The sequence below is a fragment of the Nicotiana sylvestris genome, chromosome 3 (assembly GCF_000393655.2).
Source record: "Nicotiana sylvestris chromosome 3, ASM39365v2, whole genome shotgun sequence".
In the NCBI taxonomy this organism is placed as follows: domain Eukaryota; kingdom Viridiplantae; phylum Streptophyta; class Magnoliopsida; order Solanales; family Solanaceae; genus Nicotiana; species Nicotiana sylvestris.
In genome coordinates, this window is record NC_091059.1 from 75,777,927 (window position 1) to 75,804,481 (window position 26,555).

Genomic DNA, 26,555 nt, shown 5'->3' on the forward strand with positions numbered 1-26,555 from the left:
TATTTTTAAAAAAATATAATTTTAAGTAATTTGTGGTAATTTTTAAATTATGCGGGTAATTGATTAATTATCGGGTAATAGAACATTACCCAGTTAACTAATAAGCGGACAAAACTTAACTACTTATGCCCAAAAACGTGGCACAAGGCCACTAATTGAAGAAGGAAACTCATTAAACATAGGTATAGGTGGCTAATGTGACCTTACAAGATAAGTCTTAAAGTTTAAAAAGGAATTTGATTTTTAAGATCAAAAACCCATTCTGAAGGCTTCAACCAAGCTTCAAAACGTTGGAAAGCAGTTGAGTTTGAACCCATTCTTTAAGACCAATAACGTGAGAAAAGCAGAAACATTTCATTTCAACTCCTTCGAAGCAATTCTCGTCCAAGCTTCAACAAAATTAAGCACAATTTCGTTCAACAATTAAAGAACCAGGAGCTTCATCCTGTTGCGTTCAACATATTTCATAGAAGCAGAATTTCATTTCATTCAAATAATTTCGGGAACAGGTATGTTAAGGCCCTCCCTTCTTTCTTTTGGCATGGTCCAAATTATACTGAGAAACAAGCAAATACACAGTTTCCATAAATTACTCTATTCATAGAAATAGCAGGGGTATCTATTTTCTTGATTTCCCATGAAAAATATTATTATCTTCTGTTCATGGATCTCAGAATAATACACAGTTGAAAACGTTTATCCGGAAGGAATATTGAGACTATTACGTATCTTTCATGCATTTTAGTCATTTATACATGTGCATTGTCCCATGACCAGATGTTGTTATATATGCGTATATATGTATATTATATTTATATAGGATACGGGAAAAAGGTTACGGCGTTATATAAGCACCACCACCTAATCAGCTGGTATATGAGGATGATGTTGCCCACAGTGGCTGAAATATGACTCAGACGGTGTTATATACACGTATATATGTACATATATGTATATGGGATATGGGAAGAGGTTATGGCGTTATATACGCACCACCACCTGATCAGTTGGTATATATTGATGATGTGCCCACAGTGGCCGAGATGATATGATGGTATGCCCTCAGTGGCTTGATGATATTATGTACACTCATACCTATGCATGGCATGACATTTATACGCATGTGCAAGATATTATAAACATTTCAAAATTTACAAAGTTATTCAGATTTAAAGGTATTTCTGTATTCCATGTTTCATCTATGTCTTTTACGTACTTATTTTCATGCCTTACATACTCAGTACATTTTTCGTATTGACGCCCTATTTTACGGGGCCTGCGTTTCATGCCCGCAGGTGCAGGTAGGCAAGCTGACGGTCCCCCTTCTTAGGATTCTTAATCAACGAGAGTTGGCGTGCTCCACTTGATCTGGAGCTACTTTTGTTTTGGTACGATACGTTTATATATATATATATATAGGTATGACGTGGCTCAGACCCGTCTTTGTACAGTAATGTTTCTGTTAGAGGTTTGTGGATAGTGTGTCTAGTTGGGTTGTATGTGGCCTAGTCGGCTTTCAGTTTTGGATGTATTATTGTCTATAGTAGCCTTGCCGGCTCGCCCACTGTATTCTGCACAAATATGTACATATTCCTTGATGGCAGGTTTCCTTCACGTATGTTATTTTCGTAATGCAGTAGATGTTATACATGTTCATATCTTAGACGCATGCTTAGGGGTGTTTGACAGATAGGACTCAGGCACCCGTCGCGGCCCATCGGTTTGGGTCATGACAGAATCCTTCTAATCTCGTAATTGTTGCTACCTTCTATCACGCAGCCTGTATGACTTTGACCTTGTATGTGTGCATATATGACTCTTCTCCCCTTTTTCCCGCAGCTTTTAGCCAATTTCTAGTTCTCACTTTGTGAACATATACAGAGCTTGACAAGATATCCCTCTGGGCATCCATAGGTACACTGAAGTTCTTTGCTCGGTACTTTGTTAAACTTACGAATATTACTATATCTTGTTTCATAGACCCGGTTATCTATCTGCATGATTTTACTGCATCTAGGTAGGTCATACTATACCATAACTCTTACTTCGATTTATCGTTGTTGAGGTCTGCTACCAAATTCCAGCTTACTCTTGTTTCTTATCTCATATGTATAAATCTAAGTCTTTTAATGCTTCCTCATTATTGTTCATCTTAAGAATGATGGCCTAATCTCATTTCATACTTTATGACATTTGTCTATCCATTGTTGATTCACCTCAATATTAATCTACAATCCATAATCATATTTTATAGCATCCCAACGTGATTTGCCTTATGTGGGTATTTTAATCATGTACAATTCATGAAATCATTACTCAATCGAAGGTCCAAACGTCATCCTTCATTTATCATAATTACACTTTCATTCTACTACCAGGGCAACATTCTATCTCTTCTGAATGCTACTAGTCTTAGACTTCTTTGAGTTCATTCAGGCTATACGAAACTTTCTATAACTTAGACAAACCATCAGCTTTCTTATTTTCATAGGCTTAATCCCGAGGACTTATCCATTTTCGTCACCTTCTTACTTGCCTTTTATTATTCTTACTCTTGTTTTTCTAACAGCTTGTCGCTCTACCATACTTTAGCTTGCGACCTATACATGTCTATTTATACTACTCGCAACCTTCCTTCAACTTGCTTGCGCCATAGATTTTCTTATGTTATTCTGGAACATCAAGCGAGACATCACATCGTCTCTAACTCTTCTTTACTTTCTTAACTAGACCTCTTGGTATCTGGAAATCATATGCTGGAAGATATGCCACTACTGACACTGTTATCATTCCTGGGATACTAAATCCCAACGCTTCTAGCCCTCTATCTGAAGTATGGATTATTCACAACCTTCTACACCTGAGTATCTCGTATGGTGTTCACTTTTACCTTACTTACCTTAAAATCTCGCATCGTATCTTGTATTTATTTCATAACCCCCTTCCACAGAGGTATGATTCACATCCACAACTTGAAGCTCTATTATAAAACTTGCACCTCTAGCGCATACACAATCCGGTGGGAGCTTCATACTGCCTTCATATGAGGCCGGTACTCTTCTAACTAGCTTTATCGTGGAGCCATTATAGAACATGGCTATTGTACTATCTCTTTTGTACCTCTGATATTTAAGAGTGATCCTGCAATGTTCTTAATCACAAGGTCTATAATTTTCTGGGTCCAATAATCAGACTCCTGATTTACTTAGTTAATGTAACTTTTTAGTTTCCTCTTCCCTCTAATCAACCTTTATGTAGGCTTAAACTATCTTCTAATCTGCGGATCATGGCATTAGTTTTTACTTTAGCCTTTCATGGGTGCTATGGAATATCTATGATACAATCTTTTAACAATACAATCTTTTGTCTATGACATGGGCTAAATTCTTTCTTTTAACTTATTCCGGAATCTTCTACAGTTGTATGATTGTCAACATATATGCTGCATGGATACTACTCTAAAATCTTAAGTGCATTCAGAACATAATTAACTCTGGACCATCGATCGAATAAGTCCTTCCGTTCCTTCTCAACTTTCTTTAAATGTAAGCAATTACTTTTCCTGGTTGTTCTGCCACTTGTTGCATGAATACTTGCCTTATCTTAGTGCCCACACGTATTGTAATTCCATACAACCCATATGATCTTGAATATCATCTTTAGACTTTTTTCTTTTTCCCATCCATTAGCCACGATAGGTTCCACCCGCATACCATGTTGTAGTGAGACTATTTTTACAATACCATTTCCTCTTTAGGTCACTGTGCTTAGGTTGAAGCCTTCTTCCTTATTTCCTCAATTACCCTTTCGTTGTAGTACTTAGGGGAGACCCTCTGACTCTTGTAAAACTGCGAGCTTATTACATCGTATACTCGACAGACCTTTTGATATCCTTCCTTGCCTATAATTATCCGTAGTTACTAACCTCCATGCCCTAGTGCTTGTAGGGTTGCTTCTGAATTAATATTTTGGTTGTCTTTCAGTGGCATTATTCTTTATTTCCATAACACTCATACGATACCTTTAACTTTCCCAACTCTTAATTGAATATACCTCAAGTATTACAATGTCATATCTGCGAGACTGAATTCCCCACATTGGGGTTCACTATGTTTATCTTGAATGATTTGTTGATTTGTCCGTATCCTCTTATCTAGCCATAACTAGGCTCTTCCTGAATCAATTACTAATTACTCGTTGGCCCATTCTTATATCAATATTCCACGTAATCTTTCATGGGTTACTTCTTTTGTCTTAACTTACCTCTCGCACTAGCTCCTTATTTATCCATAACATCCCGGGCAGGAATCCTTACTTTCTTTCCTTGACTTCGTGCTTGCATAATGTTCTGGAATCGTATCATATCTGTGGGATTCAGATAAGTGCAATCTCATTCCTTTCTCATTTTTTCGCATTCTTCCTTTACCATTCCATAGTTACTAGAACCACTTAATTCTGACTTAATGTCACATCACTTCATATTCCCCCCTTTAGGGGAGTACTAAGATTTAGTGCTATGACGATCTATCTATAGATGTTTTATCTCTTCACCTTTGGCGTCTTTTCACATCATCGACGACCCTTACTCACCTTGTGGTAATCCTTTTGTATCAAGGATAACAAAATTCCTTACTCACGAGGGTGACACCTAGTGTAACTAGCACACATTGTCCCGTAAGCTTAACTTTGCTCACATTGCTTTCTTTAAGGAAGCGTTTTCCTGAATGACCATCCTTTGAATTTCTCATGAATCTTCTTTTGTTGTCCATTCTCTTATCGCTGGAACGCAATCTGAAATTCTTATGATGCTGACCATTATCAAATCACTTAGTCCCTAATTCATGTTTAGTTTATCTTGTTCACCAGCCCATACTGATTTCTATTATTCTGGGGTCTAAATTTTCCTCCTGGTAATCATGTTAGGGTCACAAATTTATTTCTCGAAATGAGGTGTGACGTTATGACCTATACTCTTTTGTTGCCTCAAGGCTTGTCACCTTTCGTATTTTCCTTCCCTTGTCTATAGACTTTGTAATATTGTCATTTTTTATCTGCCATTGTCATCCATGTATCACATCTTACTCATAATGCTTCATTAACTCTCTTCTTATTTTTCTGCTAACATTTTTGTCTCTCATTTTATTTTAAAAACTTCAACAAGACATTCTTTTGCTTTTAGCTCCCCTTTGCTCCATCCACTGGCTCTTCGGGTTGCCTAACATTCTCCCTATACTAAGGATGGGAGCCATACTAAGGTAATATTTATCTCTTCAAGTCTTCCAGTGCCTATCTTTGTAGTACTCATACTTGCTGTACTATTTTAGAGTGCATCATCTAGGTGTCTCATAAGGAGATCTATTAGCACATTTGCAAGATCCTTCGGTAATGTCAATTAACACAAACAATACATTCACCATTCTGGGTTACTCTAACCCCAGCCGGATCCTGATATCTATCCTTCTCTTATACTACTTCCGTTAGCCCCCATAGGGCATAACTGAGATGGGTGTGGCCAATTGTACATACCTCTGTTACTATTGAAGATAATTCAAAATGCTTATATTTCTCTACTTGAATTGTAAATACTGTTAATCTTCATTAACTGGGTACCCCGTACCCTTCTTCACCTTGCTTCTTTTACTTGCTGAAACTTGTGCCTTTTGATTCTTTCATTGCATTTTACCCTACGAGTGGATAGGCATTCTTGCCTTAGGGATCCTTATCAAGAAACTTACACATCTTAGTACACACATGATCTACTAACGACCTTATATTTACTCATCATAAGCATCATGAAAAATCAAGTTCCTCTGACTCAACTCTTCCATAGCCACATTCAATCTCTTACCAACTGTCTTTCTGGATGTAGGCATCGTCGTATTATGAATAAGATAGAGTTTAGGAAATTGAGTTCTTACAAATGATCTCTACCACACGATCTATAGTAAGAAGAAATAGTGATAGTCCTAAATGCCCTGTAACCTCCTGCTTATAAGTGTGGTGCACGACACACCCATAAATAAGACTCTACTAAACATGGCTTGTAGACTCCCTAGGACAGAACTGCTCTGATACCACTTTTGTCACGACCCAAATCTATGGGCCGCGATGGGCACCTAGTACCTTACTCAACCGAGTACCAACGTAATGTATCTTTCTTATTACATCATCATAGGTAAGTGGGCCAAAAGGGGCATCATGATATAACCAAAGTAAACATGAGGGAATACCTAACATAGAATGACCCAACCTGATATAGAAACTCATACCTATGACATACGAGCCTATAAGGCCAATGTGAACCATTATATACTTAACATATAGGCCAACAAGGCCATACAAGTATCTGTACACATGACATCTGTCTACAAGCCTCTAAGAGTACATACTTATCATAAAGGTCGGGATTGGACCCCGCCATACCAAACAATACACGTCTAAATCATACCGACCAAACAAGCAACTCCGTAGTAAATGGAATGCACCAACATCTTCTGCTGAGCTGATAGCCTACTTGGAGGACTCTCGACCTATCTATCGGGACCTGCGGGCATGAAACGTAGCGTCACCAAGCAAAAGGGACGTTAGTACAAATAATGTACCGAGTATGTAAGGAATAAAAATCAGTAAATAATAGACAAACATGAGAGAAACATGGAGTAAAAGACTCAACATGTAAGTCTGGATAACTCTATAAATCATGTAATACTTATAGTGTCATGCATATGCATATGAATGTCATGTTGTGCATAGGTACATGTGTTCATAACATCATCAAGCCTTCGAGGGCATCCCATCATATCATCTCGGCCATTGTGGGAAACATCATCAATGTATACCAGCTGATTAGGTGGTGGTGCGTATATAACGTCATAACCTTTTCCCATATCCCATATACATACATACATACATACATATATATATATATACATACATACATATATATATATATATATATATATATATATATATATATATATATATGTGTGTGTGTGTGTGTGTGTGTGTGTGTATGTGTGTGTGTGTATAACATGGGTCAATGTACATGTATAAATGAATGCAATGCATGAGAAGTACGTCAATAAAAACTCTCAAAACTTCATAAGACAATTATACCTCTAATTAATATCATGAAACAAACTTTATCAACTTACGTATTTTCTGAGGCCCCTGAACAGGCGATAGAATAATAAGACATATGGGAATTCAAGAACATAGGCATCTCTAATTCTTCTATGAATAGAGTCATTTGTGGAAGTTGTGCATTTGCTCGTTTCATTCGTATCGTTATAGATCATGCCAAAAAGAAAGAAAGAAAGAAAGAAAGAAAGGATAGCCTTAACATACCTTATCCAATTCTATTGACAATCCCTCCAACACACGTTAATTGTGACAAAATATGTGACAGCGGATCGAAGTAAGGAAAAATTCATATGATATTCTTTGAGAAATATTGCACCGTACTCCCTTAGAATTGCAAAATCTCGTTGCTATAACATTACGTAGTCTCCTATGATTTTTTTTGTAGCAAAATCACGTTGCTAACATGAAGTCTTTTATGAATGAGTTTGCTGAAATTCCTTTGTGATTGTAGAGACTTGAAATGAATTTAGAGAGGTTTATTTAAGTCATTGGGTGTGGGCCCCACTTATGTGGTGACTTAGCCATACCAAACCTTCAAAATATGCCACCTTTCACATGAGTTTAAGAGTCACAATTTGGAATTGAGGGGCTGCCATGTAAAGGTTCCTTTGTCTTTATCAAAGACCTTAATTAATCATCCACCAACTCCTTAATCAACTTATTAATTTCCCCATTAATCCAATAATTAACCAATTATTTACATAATTAAGAATTATCTCAAATTACTTAAAATACTACTCACTTGACACACTTTATATATCCTACTATCATGGTCATACGGTACCTCGTATGACACTAGTCCATAAATACTGGGTGTTATAGCTCGGACCGTATTTTCTCGAAATGTCAAGCTTTGACGAAACTTATTTTCTTCGATTTGCTTACCCTCTCACCTTCACGAATTTACTAATCACTTGTTTGAAATAGCATAATACTTATAATCCCAAAATAATCTCATTCCCGAACTTACGTCGATTAACTTATGACGAAACTTTAACATACGAAAATGCGGGATGTAACATCTCATTTCCGAGCTTATATCAATTTACTTATGACATACTTTCATGTACGAAAACATGGGGTGTAAATGTTTCCTCATTTACTGCTTATTCTATGGTCAATTGTTGATATGTGACTTGCTGGGGTAGTTGGTTTGGATCGGGGGATATTTCAGGATGAATTGGGACACTTAGTCCCAAGGTTTGAAGCTTAAGTTGAAAGAATGGACCAGATATTGACTTATGTCTAAACGACTCTGAAATGGAGTTTTGATGGTTCCGATAGATCCGTAGGGTGATTTTGGACTTAGGAGTGTGTCCGGATATTAATTTGGAGGTCCGTAGTTGATTTTGACTTGAAACGGCGAAAGTTAGAAAGTTGAGAGGTTTGACCGAGAGTTGACTTTATGGTTACGGGGCTCGGATTTCTGTTCTGGAAGTTGGAATAGGTCCTTTGTGTCAAATATGACTTGCTTGCAAAATTTGAGATTAATCGGAGTTGATTTGATAGGTTTCAACATCGATTATAGAAGTTGGGATTTCTTAGTTTTCGTTAGGCTTGAATTGAGGTGTGATTCGTATTTTTGATATTGTTTGATGTGATTTGAGGCCTCTAATAAGTTCGTATTGTGTTTTAGTACTTTTTGGTATATTTGGTTGAGGTCCTCGGGGCCTCGGTAGATTTCAGATGGTTAACAAATCGAATTTGGAACTTAAGGCATGGCTGTGCAGACTTGGACTGGTGTGATCGCACCTGTGAAAGTCATGGTCGCAGGTGCGTGGATGGCATCGCAGAAGCGTCCTAGAAGGAACTGGCAGTGGTCGCAGGTGCGATGATTTTGTCCGCACCTACGAGGTCGCAGATGCGGCGTATAGGGCCTAGAAGTGGAGCTAAATGAGGAGGCTTGGGAACGCAGGTGCGGAGGAAGTTCCGCAGATGCGGACTTGCATCTGCGCATGTGTTATCGAAGAAGCAAAGGCAGGTCCTTCAGGGGAAACCACAAAAATGGAGGAATTGTCTGCAGATGCGAGACCGCAGATGCAGTTAAGTGGGTCGTATGTGTGAAAGCACTAGCACTATACATTTCGAAGGGTTTCCGAGATTTTATCATTTTTGGATTTTGAAGTTGGGTTGGAGGAGATTTTTGCAAGGGATTCGAGGGGTTTCTTGAGGTAAGTCACTTTTGATCATTTTTATGCAATAATATTGTTTCCCCCATTGAATGTTCCACCTAATTTGTGTGTTTCTTAGGTGGAGTTTTGGGAGTTTTGGGCTAGAGGTTGGAGAGTTAAATTTGAGGATTTGAGTGGCGATTTAGTATCAGAATTTGGTAAATTTGGTATGGTTGGACTCGTGGTTGAATGGGCTTCCGAATTTTGTAACTTTTATTGGATTTCGAGATGTGGGCTCGGGGTTGACTTTTGACTTGACTTTTTGCCTTTTGATTGTATCGAATTGTTTGTGGCTAGATTCGAGGCATTCGGAGGCCGATTCGCGAGGCAAGGGCTTGTTGGATTAGAGATTTGCACGGTTAGAGGTAAGTAACACTTCTAAACTTGGTTCTGAGGATATGAACCCTGAATTTACGTGCTTTGTGATTGGTGTTAAGGTGGCGCGCATGCTAGGTGAGGGGCGTGAGGGCGTACCATAGTAATTATGGTTCAGTCGATTTCGTGGAACTGTGTAGTTATCTTACCTGAATATTATTAATGTACTCTATGTGTTAGAGCATTTGAGTTGTGATTCATGTTAGAAATCACGTTTAGGCTATGTGCTGGTGCTATTGAGACCCACAGTGGTCGTTCTTTGTTGTTGAGTTATTTGCTTAATTGCAGTTATGTACTCAGTCGCATTCATCATTTCATATCATAGCTCAGTCTATGTTATCATACATTGTCACATCATGTATCATTGATTTGGGCTGATTAGCATGAGTGCTGTGTGCCTGAGAGACTTGAGAGATTGATGACTGAGTGAGACGAAGGACCTGTTTATGAGTGATATTGATGGGATCGGGCTGCACGCCGTAGCGGGTACTATTGACTCATGATGGGATTGAGTTGTACACCGCAACAGGTATTATTGATTTACGATGGGATCGAGTTGCGTATTGCAGCAGGATTTATTAGCACTTGGGTTGGATATGCCCTTCCGGAGTCTGTACACCACGGTGAGCGTAGTTAATATTGATTCATGATGGGATCGGATTGCACGTCGCATCGGGTTCTGTACAGTGCTGAGTGATTGAGTGTGATGAGTGAGAATTTAGACAGTCAGGTTGAGCATTCCGAGAGTGAGTTTCTCTGAGATACTATTGTCATATTTTTCTGTTAATTTCCATACTGTTTAATTCTGTATTTGGACGGTATTGTTCGGGTTCGTCATTACTTTCAGTTCAATGGTTAGACTTGTTACTTATTGAGTTGGTTGTACTCACGCTACACCCTGCACTTCGTGTGCAGGTCCAGTATTTCTGGACACGGTGGTTGTTGATTTTTTGGAGTTTCATCAGTCGGAGATTATCGAGGTAGCTGTCATGGCGTCCGCAGACCTTGACTCTCCTCACTTATTTTTTTTGCTTTGTTTATGCTGTTCTACTTTCTTAGACAATGTTTCAGTTGTTAGACCGTGTTATTACATAGATGCTCATGTACTCCGTGACACCCGGATCTTTTGGGAAATTCTGTATTGAATTGTGGCATTTTCATTCTAATTTTATGAGATTTTATTTACTTAAACCTATTTTTGTATATTTTGAATTTAAGAAGTTAGTATTGTGTGAGTTGTCGGCTTGCTTAGTATCATTATAGGCGTTATCACGGCACTAGTGATTTGGGGTCGTGACACTAAGATAAATACCTTAATTAATGGTATAACCGAATCCTTTAATGAAAAGACATTAATCATGATATGTGAGAGTTTTAGGAGAAAATATATGTAATTTGTGAAGAACACTCGGTGAATTTCTAGTAATAACAAACTTTAGTTAAAGTGAATAAATAAATTTGAGTTTTAGCATATATTTTTCCGGAGCGCAGAGGTCTTAATCTTCAGAAATCTAAGCGAGAACTTGTACCACGTGTCTTCTTTCCATTAGCTAATGGAGTGAGCGTTTCGATGGGAAACGACGCATTTTAGATTTTAGGCGGGGACTTAGCACTTAACAGAAAGGAAACGAACCAAAATAGACCCTGCCAATTGCCATAACCCAGAAAGGATAACACAAGATATTTATTTCTATCAATCAAAACCTCTCTGAGCTTCTCTTCTCCAAAACCTTGAAATTTTTAAATTAAAGTTTTTCCATCCTTATAATTCATCCTTCTCTTCTCAAAACTTGGCAGATTCAATGTCGTTTGGCTTTCCATAAATTACTCCTTTTTCTCCATTATAGGAAAAGAGAAAATGAACATGCCGGCGGTTTGTCGTGTTAGTATTCTTTCCGTGTCACCACAGTGTAGTTCGTGCTGTTACAATCGGCTCCAGCCTTTGCTTTCTTCCCCGTCAGCTGGTCCTCTGAAACATAGTATTAATTTTCCTACTAGAAACTCCTTAAGGTAAACATGATGTATGCTGGCACAATCAAATTAAATGTTTGAAATAGTCTTTGTCTCTTCCTGCTCTAATATCATGTTTAATTACTTGTTTGATACTATGTTGAATAATGTGAATTACTTGCTTTAAATTATGGCAAGTCTGCTATATATTTGACGTTTTGTTCTCTTTTCCGGTAACATTAGATTTGTCGCTCGCAATAAAGGAAGCTTTCTTTGCAGATCGACTGAACCGGATAAAAGTGACGACAAGGTTTCTATTCTTTCTTTTAATTAATTCTTTTTGTTTAACTACAGTCAGTTTGAAATTAGAGCTTATAGTTTTTGTTATAATCCAAAATCCAATTAGTCATGATGGCACCTAACTCAACCCGCTAGGTAAGCCAATTAAATAATAATATTGATGTAAGTCAAAGATGAGATAACTGAAATTTAAACAACTCTCCAAGGACTGGTAGTACAAATCATGAGCTTTTATGATTTAGAGTTTACAAAGCTAGTGTAAAATAAATACATCATCTGTCCGATTTACACATAAACAAATCTTTCATAAGTCTAGAGCTACCATGAACAAGAGGCAGCTATAACCGGAACACAGGTACGTCTTCAATGCTAGCTTCCGTCATACACAACAACGTCAACATCCAAATCTGCACGCAAGATGCATAAGTGTAGTATGAGTACAACCAACCCCAAGTACTCAATAAGTAGCAAACTTAACCTTAGGTTTAAAGTAGTGACGAGCTAGAATAGAGGTCGGAGTCCAACACCAATAGCCAACAACCGTTCATAGCAAAATAATAATAATGGTACAAGAAACATTATAAGATGCTCAACTCGTTCATAGTTCCGGAAAAAATAAGCATGCTTTTCAAGTATATCAGTGAAAACCCAATTCTTTTACCGAAATCACCAAAAATATGAGTAAGTTTGAAAACTGTGATTTTTCCCAAAAACATCCACCAACAGGTAAGATGTTCCATTATCAAGTGACATGAGGAAAGTACATCTCTATGCCTGCATATCAAAGTATGCATGCCAACTGTAATACAATGCAGTGATAAAACCATATGCATACTCTCGGTGTATCAATGTACTCAGTCCTCACAATCACTCAATCCTCCCAATCACTCGGCACTCGCGCTCGGCGCTCGGGCTCAGTAGGTACCTGCTCTTACTCTGGGTGTACAAACTCCGGAGGGGATCCTTTAGCCCAAGCTCTATAATAAACCAATCATGGCGTAAATTAATAACATCTGTTGCGGCGTGCATCCCGCTCCCATCATAAATCAATAATACCTGTTGCTGCGTGCAACTCGATCCCATCAGTATCCTTACAATCAGGCCCTCGGCCTCGCTCAGTCATCAATCCCTCCAATCTCTTGGGCTCACAATGTCATGAAGATCAGCCCAAAAATAATGATGTGATATATCAATAAATGGTAAAAGAGACTGAAATATGATATGCATATGGATGTGTATGACTGAGCATGTAATTGCAATGTAAGCAAATAACTCAACAGCAGAAATGACCTCATCGGGTCCCAACAGGATAAACATATAGCCTAGACATGGTTTCTAACATGGATCACAACTCAATAGCTCTAGTACGGAGAGATTTCATGGTTACACATAAGATCAGGTAACTACACAGTACCACAGAAATAACGGAGTCACATTTTACACGGTGCACGCCCACACGCCCGTTACCTAGCATGTGCGTCACCTCAACGCCAAACACATAACACGTAATTCGGGGTTTCATACCCTCAGCACCAAGTTTAGAAGTGTTACTTACCTCGAACAAGCCAAATCCAATACCGAGCAAGCCAAACGATGCTCCAGAAATGCCATCTTGTACGTACCGACCTCCGAACGGCTAGAAACTAGCCAAAAGCAACTCAAATACATCAAATAATGCCAAAGGAAATAAACTCAATCGATAAAGGTCGAATCTCTAATCAAAAGCCCAAAATCAACCCAAAAGTCAAATCCAGGCCCGCGCCTTAGAACCCGACAAAACTCACAAAATCCTATAACCCATTCAATTACGAGTCCAACCATACTAGTTTCACTCAAATCCGATTTCGAATCGATGTTCAAAACTCAAGAATTCGCTCTATGTAACTTTAGTAAAAAACCCTCAATTTCTATTTTGGAACCCTCAATCAAATGCCAAAAAGAAGATAGATTCGTGATATAAAATCAAAAATAAGTAGAGAACACTTACCCCAATCCACATGGTGAAAATTGCTTCAGGAATCGTCTCAATCCGAGCTCCATAGCTCCAAATTTATAAAAATGGCTGAAACCCCCGAAATAGAGTACTTTATAATCACTGGACGAATCAATGAATCGCGATCGCGGAAACACCATCGCGATCACGAAGAAGAAAAAGCACTGCCTCAAAAATACCATATGCGATCGCAAACAAAGCTAGGCGATCGCGAAGAACAGGCAACACTGCCTCCAACAAAAGCACTACGCGATCGCGTTATAACTCATGCGAACACGAACAACACTGCCTCACACCTTCGCGAACACGTCCAATATTACACAAACGTGTTGAAGGAATTCTCTAGCCCCAGCTTCTCAACTCATCACTACGCGAACGCGATCTGACTCATGCGAACGCGATGCCTAATCTCCAGAAAAACTACGCGAACGCGAAGAAGGAACTTCTCAACTCCATATCTTCACCTACACGATCGCATCTCTAGCTTCGTGATCGCGAAGAAGACTTGGTGCACCAGACACCAGCAGGAACCGGCAAGGCCAAAATAAAGGAAAATGATCTGAAACACGTCCACAACCCACCCGAGCTCCTCGGGACCCCGTCCGAACATACCAACAAGTCCCATAACATAACACGGACCTACTCGGGGCCTCAAATCATGCATACCAACATCGAAACAACGAATCACACCTCAAATCAAACTTAAATGAACTTTGAACTTCCAAAACTCGCGCCGAATCACATCAAATTAATCCGAAATGAACTCAAATTTTGCACACAAGTCCCAAATGACATAACGAACCTATTCAAATTCCCGGAACCACAATCTGAATCCAATATCATCAAAGTCAACTCTCGGTCAAACTTATGAACTTTCTAAACCTTCCAATTTCCAACTTTCGCCAATATGTGCCGAAACCTTCTAGAAACATCCAAATGCAAATCCGAGCATACGCCCGAGTCCAAAATCACCATCCAAATCTAACAAAACCATCAAAACTCCAATCCGAGGTGAAATACTAAAAAGTCAAACTTGGTCAACTCTTCCAACTTAAAGCTTAAACCATGAAATTTATTCTTCCAAATCGATTCCGAATAACCTGAAAACCAAAATCGACGATTCACACAAGTCATAATACATCATACGGAGCTACTCATGCCCTCAAACCACCGAGTGAAGTGTACATGCCCCTCCCAAGAGCGGGTTCAGTTTACCGAGTTGTCCGAGCTCGAGTCAGGATACTGCCTTTGAAAAGCACAGATGCCGTTACAAGTGTTCAAGATAGTTAAAGAGTTGAGGGATATTCCTCCCTATGAGAACCCACTACAAATAGTACCCTTTATGCCTGAGATTACTTGGTATTTAAGTTACTAGGTAGTGAAATCGGGTCGTTACAGTTTTGCGTTTGCCACGAATTATATGATAACTTGGTCCCTAGTTCTTAGCTTACTGTTATTTATTTTGTATTTTAAAGGATGAAAATTTGGACAAGGAAGCGGATGGGGTAAATCTGAATGACTCTGTAGCAGATAAGAGTCTTGAGCTGAACTCTCGAACTGATCAGGTTTGATTCAATTCTCAATCATTTCATTTCATTTGCTAAAAGACAATGTGAAAAAAAAGTAATGGAAAACTACTAGTGAATGGAAAGTAATTTTGTAGTTTTTTGGTATGAAATACTTGGGATCAGGACAAGGATCAAACAATGGGGATGTTGGAGAATCCAAGTCTAGAAAATAATAATGGAGCTCAAGTGAATGAACAGCCTCGAGTTGAGGTATGCTATGCTTTTTCTTGATAACTCTGGAGGTTAGGTTCTTCATTCTTTATATGTTCCAATTTGCTAGTAACAGGCTTGAAGTGTAATGAAATTTCCCGCTTTCCAACAAATGTAAAGAGCTTGATATATCACATATATTCATCTTCAGTTAAAGAGGATTGGTCGTACCTATCCAATAGTGAAACGTAATTAATAAAATTGCTTGAATATCACATATATTCTGTGGTGTCGCTGGACATTTCTGAGATAATAGAGAGTTTGTCAAAATCTCCTATCTAATCACTCTTTTGGTCACCATACATTGCTTGGAGCCATCATTGTCTGTCAAGCATTGCCTTTTGGTGAATTAATTTTCATTCCTTTTCTTTTTTTCGTCCATCTGGTCCAAGTGTTTGTACACCATACATGGAAAGAATTAAAAGGGGATAACTCTGTGAAGTATCCATTCTTATTTTTGACTCTGGTAGTCATAAGCTGTTTATATATATATGGGGTCATATGGCTCCTGTACCTTTTTGGGAGAGGGGAGGTAAGTGGAATCATCTCTCTTCTTGTGTGAATGGTCAAGCCTTTTGAGAATAACCTGACAGTTTAGGTAGACGCAGTTTCATCTCTTCTTAGAGTATAATGCTCCTTAGACCCCCTTCAACATTTGTAATGCCTGATATCCCTCTCCCGATGCTACAGTGACTCAGCTTTTACACATATATGGTTACAGACATTTTCAACAAATTTGTAATCACTTTCTTGGAGCTATTGATAGTTTGCTCTGTCACTGGGTGTGAGCATTTCAATTTCAATTTATTCACCTCACATTTAGGCCTTGTGTTGATGCAGGATGGTACTGAGGTTCAAGTTGCGAGTGGATCACCTCTTCCAGGTGTGAAGGTGGTAAATTTTGCAACATTAGGTTGAATATTTTTGGATTAATTGTTTACAGTTTGTTTCTCTATCACGGTTCTCATGTTGCCTTTTGGCTGTAAAGTTAATCTTTTTCTTATTGTTGACACTATTCATGGGCAGCCTCTGCAACTTGATGAATCAACCAGGATTCCCAAGGAAACAATTGAAATTCTCAGAAATCAAGTTTTTGGTTTTGACACCTTTTTTGTTACAAGCCAGGAGCCATATGAGGTGAGCGATTTGCTGGAAATCTTATTTTCTTGCTCATATAAGAAAATCCGAGTCAAACATGAGCCATAATTTAAAAGTTCGAAACTTTTACATTTAATTTAGATAGAGCCATAAAAACCATTAAACTAGTACGGGTATCCTCTCAAGCGAGTGATCATGGGCTTGTTGTTTCTGTTCTTGGCTTCTTGGTGCAAATGAATCTTGATGCGCTATCTTTGGTGGTTCTTATTTTTTTGAAGCTTTTATAACATGCTTTTATAGGGTGGAGTATTATTTAAAGGGAATTTACGAGGACAGGCTGCAACAGCTTATGAAAAAGTATCAAAGAGAATGCAGGTTGCTGAAGTTCCCTCGTTTTTCTCCAATTTAAGTTGGATATCACCATGGTCTCTTACTATTTCAAAATGGCACTTCATTAACAGGACAGACTTGGAGATGTATATAAACTTTTTCTTTTAAACAATCCAGAGGATGATAAGCCTGTGGCAGTTGTGGTCCCAAGAATGACCCTGCAACCTGAAACTACAGGTACTTTATTCAGCATTCTTCGTAGGCTTCAATTACTAGTGATAATGACAAGGGGAGATACCTGCGTCAAACATATAGATTTGGAGCTTTTCGTTGTTGAATGGTAACCCTGCTTGTTTGAACACTGCAGCTGTTCCAGAATGGTTTGCAGCGGGGGCCTTTGGACTCGTTACAGTATTCACTTTACTTCTTCGCAATGTGCCGGCTTTACAATCGAACTTGTTGTACGTACCATATTAACGCCATAACTCTAATTTTACCTTTTTTTAATGTGTACTTGAGTTCATCACTATTGAAAATGTTGGTTTATGTTTAGTTAACAATGGCATGCTGAAAATGTTGGTTTATGTTTAGTCAACAATGGCATGCCAATTGGAAGAGTTGGTGGAAAGAGTTGGTGTGGATGCTAGGAGGAAGCTTCCTCCTTTGATGTCACCCATGACATCAAGAGGAGGTAGTTTGATGTCACCAATGACATCAAGAGGAGGTCTTTACCTCTATAAATAGATGCACTCCTTCACTTGTAGAAATCATCCCAAAATAATACAATACATTGTAGTGAGTAGAGAGTTAAGAGAGAAATTCTCTTAAGTGTAATTGGGAAATCTCCCCTTCCTTTGTTAATATTAAAAGGGCAATTGTTCTCTGGTGGACGTAGGATTATTTTGATCCGAACCACGTTAAATCTTGTGTTCTTTCTTTTACGTTTCCGCTAACAATTGGTATCAGAGCGACAGGATTCTTTAACGATCCAAGGAGAAAGAACAAGCAAATATGAGTTCCATGAAGTTTGAAATTGATAGATTCAATGGACGCAACAACTTCAATATCTGGAAGATCCAGATGATGGCGTTACTGCGGAGGGAAGGTTCAATCCATGCTATTGACGGAAAGTATCCTACGGATATATCAGCTCCCGACAAGGAGAAGATTGAAGGGGATGCATTGAGTGCAATCCAACTATCCCTTGCACCTAACGTGCTTTGTGAAGTGAGTACGGGTACCGAAGAGACGGCCAAACAGTTGTGGGAAAAGCTAGAAGGGCTATACCAAGACCGATCAGTGACAACAAGAATGTTGTTACAACGGCGTCTTCACACATTTAAGATGGGGTCAGGTACTTCGTTACAAGATCATTTAGATGCGTTTAATAAACTTGTCATGGACTTACAGATTGCAGGAATTAAAAGGGAGGAGGAGACGCTTGCATGTGCTTTGCTATTTTCATTGACTTCAGGATATCGTGATATTGAGAATTCAATGATGTATAGCAAGGAGCCTATCAAGCTTGAGCAAGTGCGGCAGGCACTTAACTCTAGTGATGTGCGGAGGCACATTGAAGGAGATAGAGATGACCAGGCAAGTGGCCTCTTTGTAAGAGGCCGGACTAGCCAACAGGGAAAGACCAAATCAAAGCACAGATCAAAGTCTCGTGTGAACAAGAAGAATACAGAGTGTTGGGGTTGTGGCAAGAAGGGGCACTTTGAACGAGATTGCCCAATGTCAAAGTCCAAGGAAAAGGCGAGTGCATCTACAGTTGAACAGGTACATAATTTTGATAATGATTATGTACTAACAACATCGTGTAATAATAATAGTAGTTATGAAAACAAATGGGTGTTAGACTCTGCTTGTACTCTGCATATGACGTTCCGAAAAGACTGGTTTAGCAGCTACGAGAAAAGTGGAGGAACCGTAGTAATGGGCAATAATGCAACTTGTGCAATAGTTGGCATTGGCTCAGTTCGGGTTCGCTGCCATGATGGAATCGTGAGGACTATTACACAAGTCCGTCATGTTCCTGATCTGAAGAAGAATTTGATCTCCTTGGGTACTCTGGATGAACAAGGCTACAGGTACATGAGCGAAGCAGGAACTATGAAGGTGACTAAAGGTTCTTTAGTCATGCTGAAAGGCAAGCTGGAGAACGGCCTTTACACATTGGCCGGAAGCACCATTGTTGGCTCTGCAAATGCATCTACAGTGCAGTTATCTAATGATGACAAGGCAAGACTATGGCACATGAGACTGGGTCATATGAGCGCACGTGGACTGGAGATGTTGAGCAATCGTAAACTTTTGGAAGGTGAGAAGATCAGCACGCTTGACTTCTGTGAGCACTGCGTTCTAGGGAAGCAGAAGAAGGTCAGCTTCAGCACTGGCAAACACAAGACAAGAGGAGTGCTAGACTACATCCATTCAGATTTATGGGGTCCTTCTAAACTTCCATCGAAGGGCGGAAAGAGGTATCTTCTCATTTTTATTGATGATTTCTCACGAAAGGTTTGGGTGTATTTTTTGAAGGCAAAAAGTGATGCTTTTGAAGCATTTAAAGAGTGGAAGATTTTGGTTGAAAATCAAATGGAGCGGAAAATCAAGTATCTTCGCACAGACAATGGCTTGGAGTTTTGCAATGAAGAGTTTAATGAATTCTGCAAGGTTCATGGGATCTCAAGACATAGGACTGTCAGGCATACCCCACAGCAGAATGGAGTTGCCGAGAGAATGAACAGAACTCTTCTTGAAAAGGCTCGTTGTATGCTCCTACAAGCCAAAATGTCCAAAGTATTTTGGGCTGAAGCAGTTCACACTGCTGCTCATATTGTCAATCGATCTCCAGCATCGACAATTGACTTTAAGACTCCGAATGAGGTATGGTCAGGTGAACCCTCTAACTATTCATACTTACGAGTATTTGGGTGTCCAGCTTATTATCACGTTAATGAAGGAAAGCTTGAACCAAGGGCTAAGAAGGCCATATTCGTAGGGTATGTGGATGGAGTAAAAGGGTACAAACTTTGGTGTTTGTCTTTACTCAAATTTATAGTTAGTAGAGATGTCACCTTCGATGAATCCTCTATACTTGATCCCCGTAAAGTTTCCGTGGAGTTTTCAGGAAACAAGAACAACGAGCAGGTGGAGCTTCCGGTGGAGCTTGCCAAGGAAAAGGATCAAGAGACTCAGGTTAAAGATGAGTCAGAAGATGTAGGCGTTGAAGAACTTGCTGTCAATGAACCATACACAATTGCGAAGGGGAGGGAGAAGAGGCAGACACGAGAACCGGAACGCCTTATAAATCAAGCAAACTTGATTGCATATGCGTTCGTAGCTGCACAAGAAGAGATTAAAGATCTGGAGCCCTCCTCGTATATTGAAGCAACTTCTTGCAAGGATGCCGCACAATGGCGGTTAGCCATGACTGAAGAGATGGAGTCTCTTCACAAGAATCAGACATGGGTCTTAGTGAAAAGACAAAAGGGGAAGAGGACAGTTGGATGCAAGTGGGTCTACCGAAAGAAAGAGGGAATTCCTGAAGTGGAAGATGCTAGGTTCAAGGCGAGATTGGTTGCAAAAGGTTTCAGCCAAAAGGAGGGAATTGACTACAATGAGATTTTCTCTCCGGTCGTGAAGCATAGCTCAATTCGCGTGCTACTAGCATTGGTTGCACAATTTGACTTGGAGCTTCAACAGCTTGATGTCAAAACTGCTTTCTTACACGGTGATCTAGAAGAGACAATCTATATGGATCAACCTGAAGGTTTCCTAGCTGAGGGAAAAGAAGATCACGTATGCCAACTAAAGAAGTCTTTGTATGGTTTGAAGCAATCCCCTAGACAGTGGTACAAGAGGTTTGATGCATTCATGACTACACATGAATTCTCAAGGAGTGCATTTGATAGTTGTGTGTATCACAAGAAGATGTCTGGTAACTCAATGATTTATTTACTGTTGTATGTTGATGATATGCTTATTGCTGCTAACAACATTACAGAGATAAATGCTTTGAAGAAACTATTGAGTAAGGAATTTGACATGAAGGATTTAGGAGCTGCAAAGAAAATCCTTGGTATGGAGATTTCAAGAGAAGACGATGTTGTACATCTTTCTCAGAAGAGGTATATTGAAAGGGTTCTCGAGAGATTCAATATGCAAACGTGCAAGCCTGTAAGTACACCATTAGCTCCTCATTTTAAACTTTCAGAGTCACAAATGCCTCAGTCCGAGGATGAGGTGGAGCATATGTCAAAGATTCCTTATGCCAGTGCAGTTGGTAGTATTATGTATGCTATGGTATGCACACGTCCAGATATTGCTCAATCTGTAAGTGTGGTAAGTAGATACATGTCCAACCCAGGAAAGAGGCATTGGGAAGCTGTCAAGTGGATATTGAGATATCTCAAAGGAGCTTCTGGTGTTGGTCTTACCTTTCGAAAAAGTGGTACAGGTATTTCAATTCTCGGTTATGTGGATTCTGACTATGCAGGAGATCTTGACAGAAGAAGGTCCACAACTGGATACATCTTTACCCTCGTTGGCAGTGCCGTCAGTTGGAAGTCGACTTTGCAGTCGATTGTCGCTTTGTCTACGACAGAAGCAGAATACATGGCAGCAGCGGAGGCGGTAAAGGAAGCTATCTGGTTGAAAAGTTTAGTAGCGGAATTGAGTTTGGTTCAGCTGGAATCAACTCTTAGATGTGATAGTCAGAGTGCTATTCATCTAATGAAAAATCAGAGATTTCATGAGCGCACTAAACACATTGATGTCAGATTTCATTTTATTCGAGATGTTATTGATGAGGGAACTATCAAGGTCGTGAAGGTTATCACAGACGATAATGCTGCAGACATGTTGACCAAGATAGTCCCGCTCGCTAAGTTTGCACACTGCAAGGACTTGGCGGGGGTGTGCATCAACTGATGCAACTCCGAAGAGAACAGTTGCTAGGTGGAGGTGGTATGTTCAACAATGGTTTGATTCTTCTTGTTTCTTACAACGGGGTTGCCCAGTAAGCTTAGAAGTTTTGGCCAGAGTTGTTCACACGCTCGAAACGCAAACCAAGGTGGAGATTGAAAATGTTGGTTTATGTTTAGTTAACAATGGCATGCTGAAAATGTTGGTTTATGTTTAGTCAACAATGGCATGCCAATTGGAAGAGTTGGTGGAAAGAGTTGGTGTGGATGCTAGGAGGAAGCTTCCTCCTTTGATGTCACCCATGACATCAAGAGGAGGTAGTTTGATGTCACCAATGACATCAAGAGGAGGTCTTTACCTCTATAAATAGATGCACTCCTTCACTTGTAGAAATCATCCCAAAATAATACAATACATTGTAGTGAGTAGAGAGTTAAGAGAGAAATTCTCTTAAGTGTAATTGGGAAATCTCCCCTTCCTTTGTTAATATTAAAAGGGCAATTGTTCTCTGGTGGACGTAGGATTATTTTGATCCGAACCACGTTAAATCTTGTGTTCTTTCTTTTACGTTTCCGCTAACAATCACTGGCTTTTCATTTGCTTCGAGCTCAACTAGAGCTTGGTACTTAATGTCCAATTTAATTTTGTCATTTTCCAAGACTAATATAGCTGAATTATGGAATACTGTTGTGATGTTTCATATTAATCTGCTATTATGTACAAGATTAATGCTTTTGTACAAGGAGTTTGAAAATACAAAATTATTATGTAACTCATGGTTGTCTTCTTTTGTTCTCTCTTTTCTTTTTAGTTCGAAGTGCTCATCCGTTATTTACAGGATTCTTAACAAGTTTTATCTGAATTCGCTCAAATTGCAGTAAGTGAAAACAGAAGATATCTCATTTATAACAAACTATCAGGAAATCTGTTTATGTGAGATAATTTCATGCTGTCTGATTGCATGTATTCTTTTTAACTTGTTTCACCTAAATGCTCAAGTGCTAAGATAGAATTTTATTTTCCCAGATCAGTTGTTGACAATCTTGACCTGTTGAAGGATGGATTACCTGGAGCTCTCATAACTGCCTTTGTTCTGGGGGTTCATGAAGTTAGCCATCTTTTAGTTGCCAAAGAGGTTGGCGTTAAGCTCGGCGTTCCATATTTTGTTCCTAGTTGGCAGGTAAGGTGCATAGGTTTCATGCAGTTAAACAACCTTTTGCAATATAGTCTTGGTTATTTTGAGACCGCATATTGACAATATCTTTTGGGGGTTGAAATCATTTCATAGCTGCCAAACTATGAGACGTATAGTTGCAGCTTTTCTCAGATCAGCTGATAAGATATCCTTGTTGGGTCAGGAATGCATCTATTTTTCTACTGCACCTTATCTTTTGGGAAGATTTAGTTTTGTATTGTATAGTTTGCTGTTTCCTTATAACTTCGGGTCAAACTGATGTTGTTGATGGACTTTTTAACGCACCAAAATTTTCAATGGCATAAATTTATTTTTGATGATTATTCGTATCATTTAGTCTTGTCATCACTAGTTGCAACTATTAGTAACGTCCTGTCCTTTCTTGGGTTGGAGTTGGGTATTATTAATCTGACCTCATTTGATGTCTCTCTTTATAATACTTGAGAATGCTCAGTGTCAACCAGGGACAGTTTCTTTCCTAATACAATGGTATGAAATTACTGATGTCTTGCACCACCTGTAAGCCACTATTAACTTTTATTTATGGTTATCCAAGTCGTTAGTCTTAGCATCACTAGACACAACCTTCAGCAAGGTTGACATTGTTTACTTGTGTGAATTTCTACTCTTGTTTTCTTTTTTGGCAAACGGGTAGTCTTGTAAATTTCAATTGTTTTCATATGTTAGATTTATTTGTCAGAGATGACAATGCACAGTTTCATCTAGGGATTACTTCAACGAAGGTTCTATAAGTGTTCAAGAATCTTTTTAAAATGAATCAAGACCTTCTACAACCCTTGATAAGAGAATGTTTAAATTCATCATATTTAAAAGTTTGACACTGTTGTCAATTCTCTATATTCTCTTCTATCTTCTACTGCTTCAGGAAGACAGTGCATAAGTTCACCAACTCGCTTGAAAAAGTCAAGGCATATTTGTCAAATTCTCACTATCTTGTTGATTTTAATTAGAATCTTACTGATCTGTGGTAATTCTTAATGATTGTGGAAAAATGGCACCAGTTTAGTAGCAATTTACTAAATATAATATGAACTAAGTGTCATAGCCTATGCATCTGCCTCATTTCAGTAGTCGAACCAAGTCAGGCCATAGACCTAACTTTTGCGCTAATAGACACTTAATCACTAACTTTAGATCTTCTCTCAAAGATGATATACTGAAGTTGTAATTCAAATTCTGGAATTACTCTTCTGGTAAGTGCTGTTTTGTTTACTCTAATATAAAGCATTCAAATTATTTATCTAGACAGCGAACATATGTATTAAAAGAGGAGTACTCTGCTGTTGGATGGGATTCAAGAGGCAATACATCGGTTGTTTATTAGAATTACTTCATATTGTAATTACTCTTGTACTGGAGAAATTTAAGAGCTTTTGGATAACTTCCCTATGAAAGAAGGTTACATGCAATGTTTATTCGGTTATAGTATGATTTGTTATAGTTCTTGGGGGGCTGCTTTCATCATTTTTCATCTTATTTCGTTGCAAGAATACTTTTAGCTGTTGTCCTTCCTAAGTGCGTCCTTGATTAGCTCCTGTATTTTCCTTCTTCAATTCTTGTTCAATGCTGAATTTTGATTGGTGCTCATGTGACTCATGTCTAATGAGCTGTTTTGGTGGCAGATAGGCTCCTTTGGTGCTATAACAAGGATTGTAAATATTGTACCAGAGCGTGAAGATCTCTTGAAAGTTGCAGCAGCTGGACCATTAGCTGGGTTCTCGGTGGGCCTTATTCTTTTGCTTTCAGGATTCATCTTACCACCTACTGATGGCATTGGCATCATCGTCGATCCCTCTGTGTTCCACGAATCATTTCTAGCTGGCGGTATAGGTAAGTACTTAGCTTATATAGTTTTCTCCTGCTCGCTCAACAGACTATTCCTCATAAGCAGTTCTTGTTATCTTTCCTTTACTTGTGTATTCTACAAAGACTAAGCCACTTTGGTTCTTCACTTGTAGCCAAGCTTCTTCTAGGAGATGCTCTCAAGGAAGGAACTCCTATATCAGTAAATCCGCTTGTCATATGGGCCTGGGCTGGACTTCTCATTAATGCTATCAATAGTATTCCTGCAGGAGAGCTCGATGGTGGCCGGATTGCCTTTGCCATGTGGGGTAGAAAGGTAATTCCAACATCATCCTGCTTAGTCTAGCAAGTCGTAAAAGAGGAACTAACTAATGGATGTCTAAGAAATAGAAGTGTAAAGATGTGTTTTATAATTGGGCCTTAATTTTCATCTGGCAGGCTTCAGCTCGCCTCAGTTCGTTATCTATTGGGCTTCTCGGGATATCTGCATTGTTTAGCGATGTAGCATTCTATTGGGTAGTGCTAATATTCTTCCTCCAAAGAGGGCCTATCGCTCCACTATCAGAAGAAATCACTGATCCTGACAATAAATACATAGCCCTTGGAGTTGTAGTTCTGCTCTTGGGCCTGTTGGTTTGCCTGCCATATCCCTTTCTCTTCTCTAATGAAGCTGCCACTGGTTTCTAGACCAAAGTAGATTCAACATGTTTTTGGCTCTTGGTTTACATTAATTAGTTAAGTAAATAAATTGTGCACGGAAGATGTCACTCTCTTTTAGTTGTCTCGGCAGTTTAGATTGTAGAATTCCATTGATGCAAAATGATATAACACTAGTTTTGCCTCCAAAATCTGGGTAAGATGTATAATCTGGAGATGTAGGATTTCGCAAGCCGCCAATGATCTTGTGTTATTACTTCAGAGGAAAAGAACTGATACACTTGTGTAAATTTATGCACTATAAAAAGATATGAGAGGTTTCTTTTTCCCTTTTTTTTTTCCCAAAACCAATGCTGGTATGTTACATCTATTCTTTCTTATTAGTTTTTCTCTGCTATATACTATGTTGGTTGATTTCGGATTTCCCCACTGTTATAACTGTTGGTATGGAAGCAAGCATTAACTAAGGCTTGGCAATAGTTAAGTATAGGAGTATGGTTGAAGGAAAGGTAGGCTGACAGTTGAGCACAGTTAATGGTAGAGATTCTTCCATAATTAAGGGTTGGTCTTGTAGGTTTGCTAGTCAAGACAGTTGCACATTTCCTATTCTATTCACTGTATCCTAATTCCATTTATTTGGGGTTCAGTACCCCACAAGGTCTGCTAACTTGTGATTTTTAATGGAGTGATCACAAACTGTACAAGTAATGACCACGTTCGTTTGCTAATTCTGTAATCAAGTAATTTCACAACTTTTAAAAGCGGATACAGAATGAAGCTACTAGTTCTAATAATGGAATTTAACATGTAAT

The 26,555-nt window shown here is 38.9% G+C and overlaps 1 protein-coding gene across 4 annotated transcripts; it reads left to right on the top strand.

Moving 5' to 3' along the window:
• Positions 1–11,314: 11,314 nt before the first annotated feature.
• LOC104228196 (probable zinc metalloprotease EGY2, chloroplastic) lies at positions 11,315–26,090 on the top strand. 4 transcript variants are annotated; one of them, XM_009780622.2, is made up of 14 exons: positions 11,321–11,699; positions 11,883–11,949; positions 15,408–15,497; positions 15,624–15,710; positions 16,551–16,604; positions 16,737–16,847; positions 17,109–17,183; positions 17,270–17,375; positions 17,506–17,599; positions 22,879–22,944; positions 23,094–23,247; positions 24,906–25,113; positions 25,242–25,402; positions 25,525–26,090. In XM_009780622.2, exons 1-14 carry the CDS (start codon positions 11,548–11,550, stop codon positions 25,771–25,773), a joined length of 1,674 nt encoding a protein of 557 aa, XP_009778924.1. In that variant the 5' UTR covers positions 11,321–11,547; the 3' UTR covers positions 25,774–26,090. The 4 variants fall into 4 exon arrangements, with proteins under 4 accessions (XP_009778927.1, XP_009778924.1, XP_009778925.1 ...); XM_009780623.2 differs by having other exon boundaries at positions 16,551–16,601; XM_009780625.2 differs by lacking the exon at positions 22,879–22,944 and having other exon boundaries at positions 11,315–11,699; positions 16,551–16,601.
• The last annotated feature ends 465 nt before the right edge of the window (positions 26,091–26,555 follow it).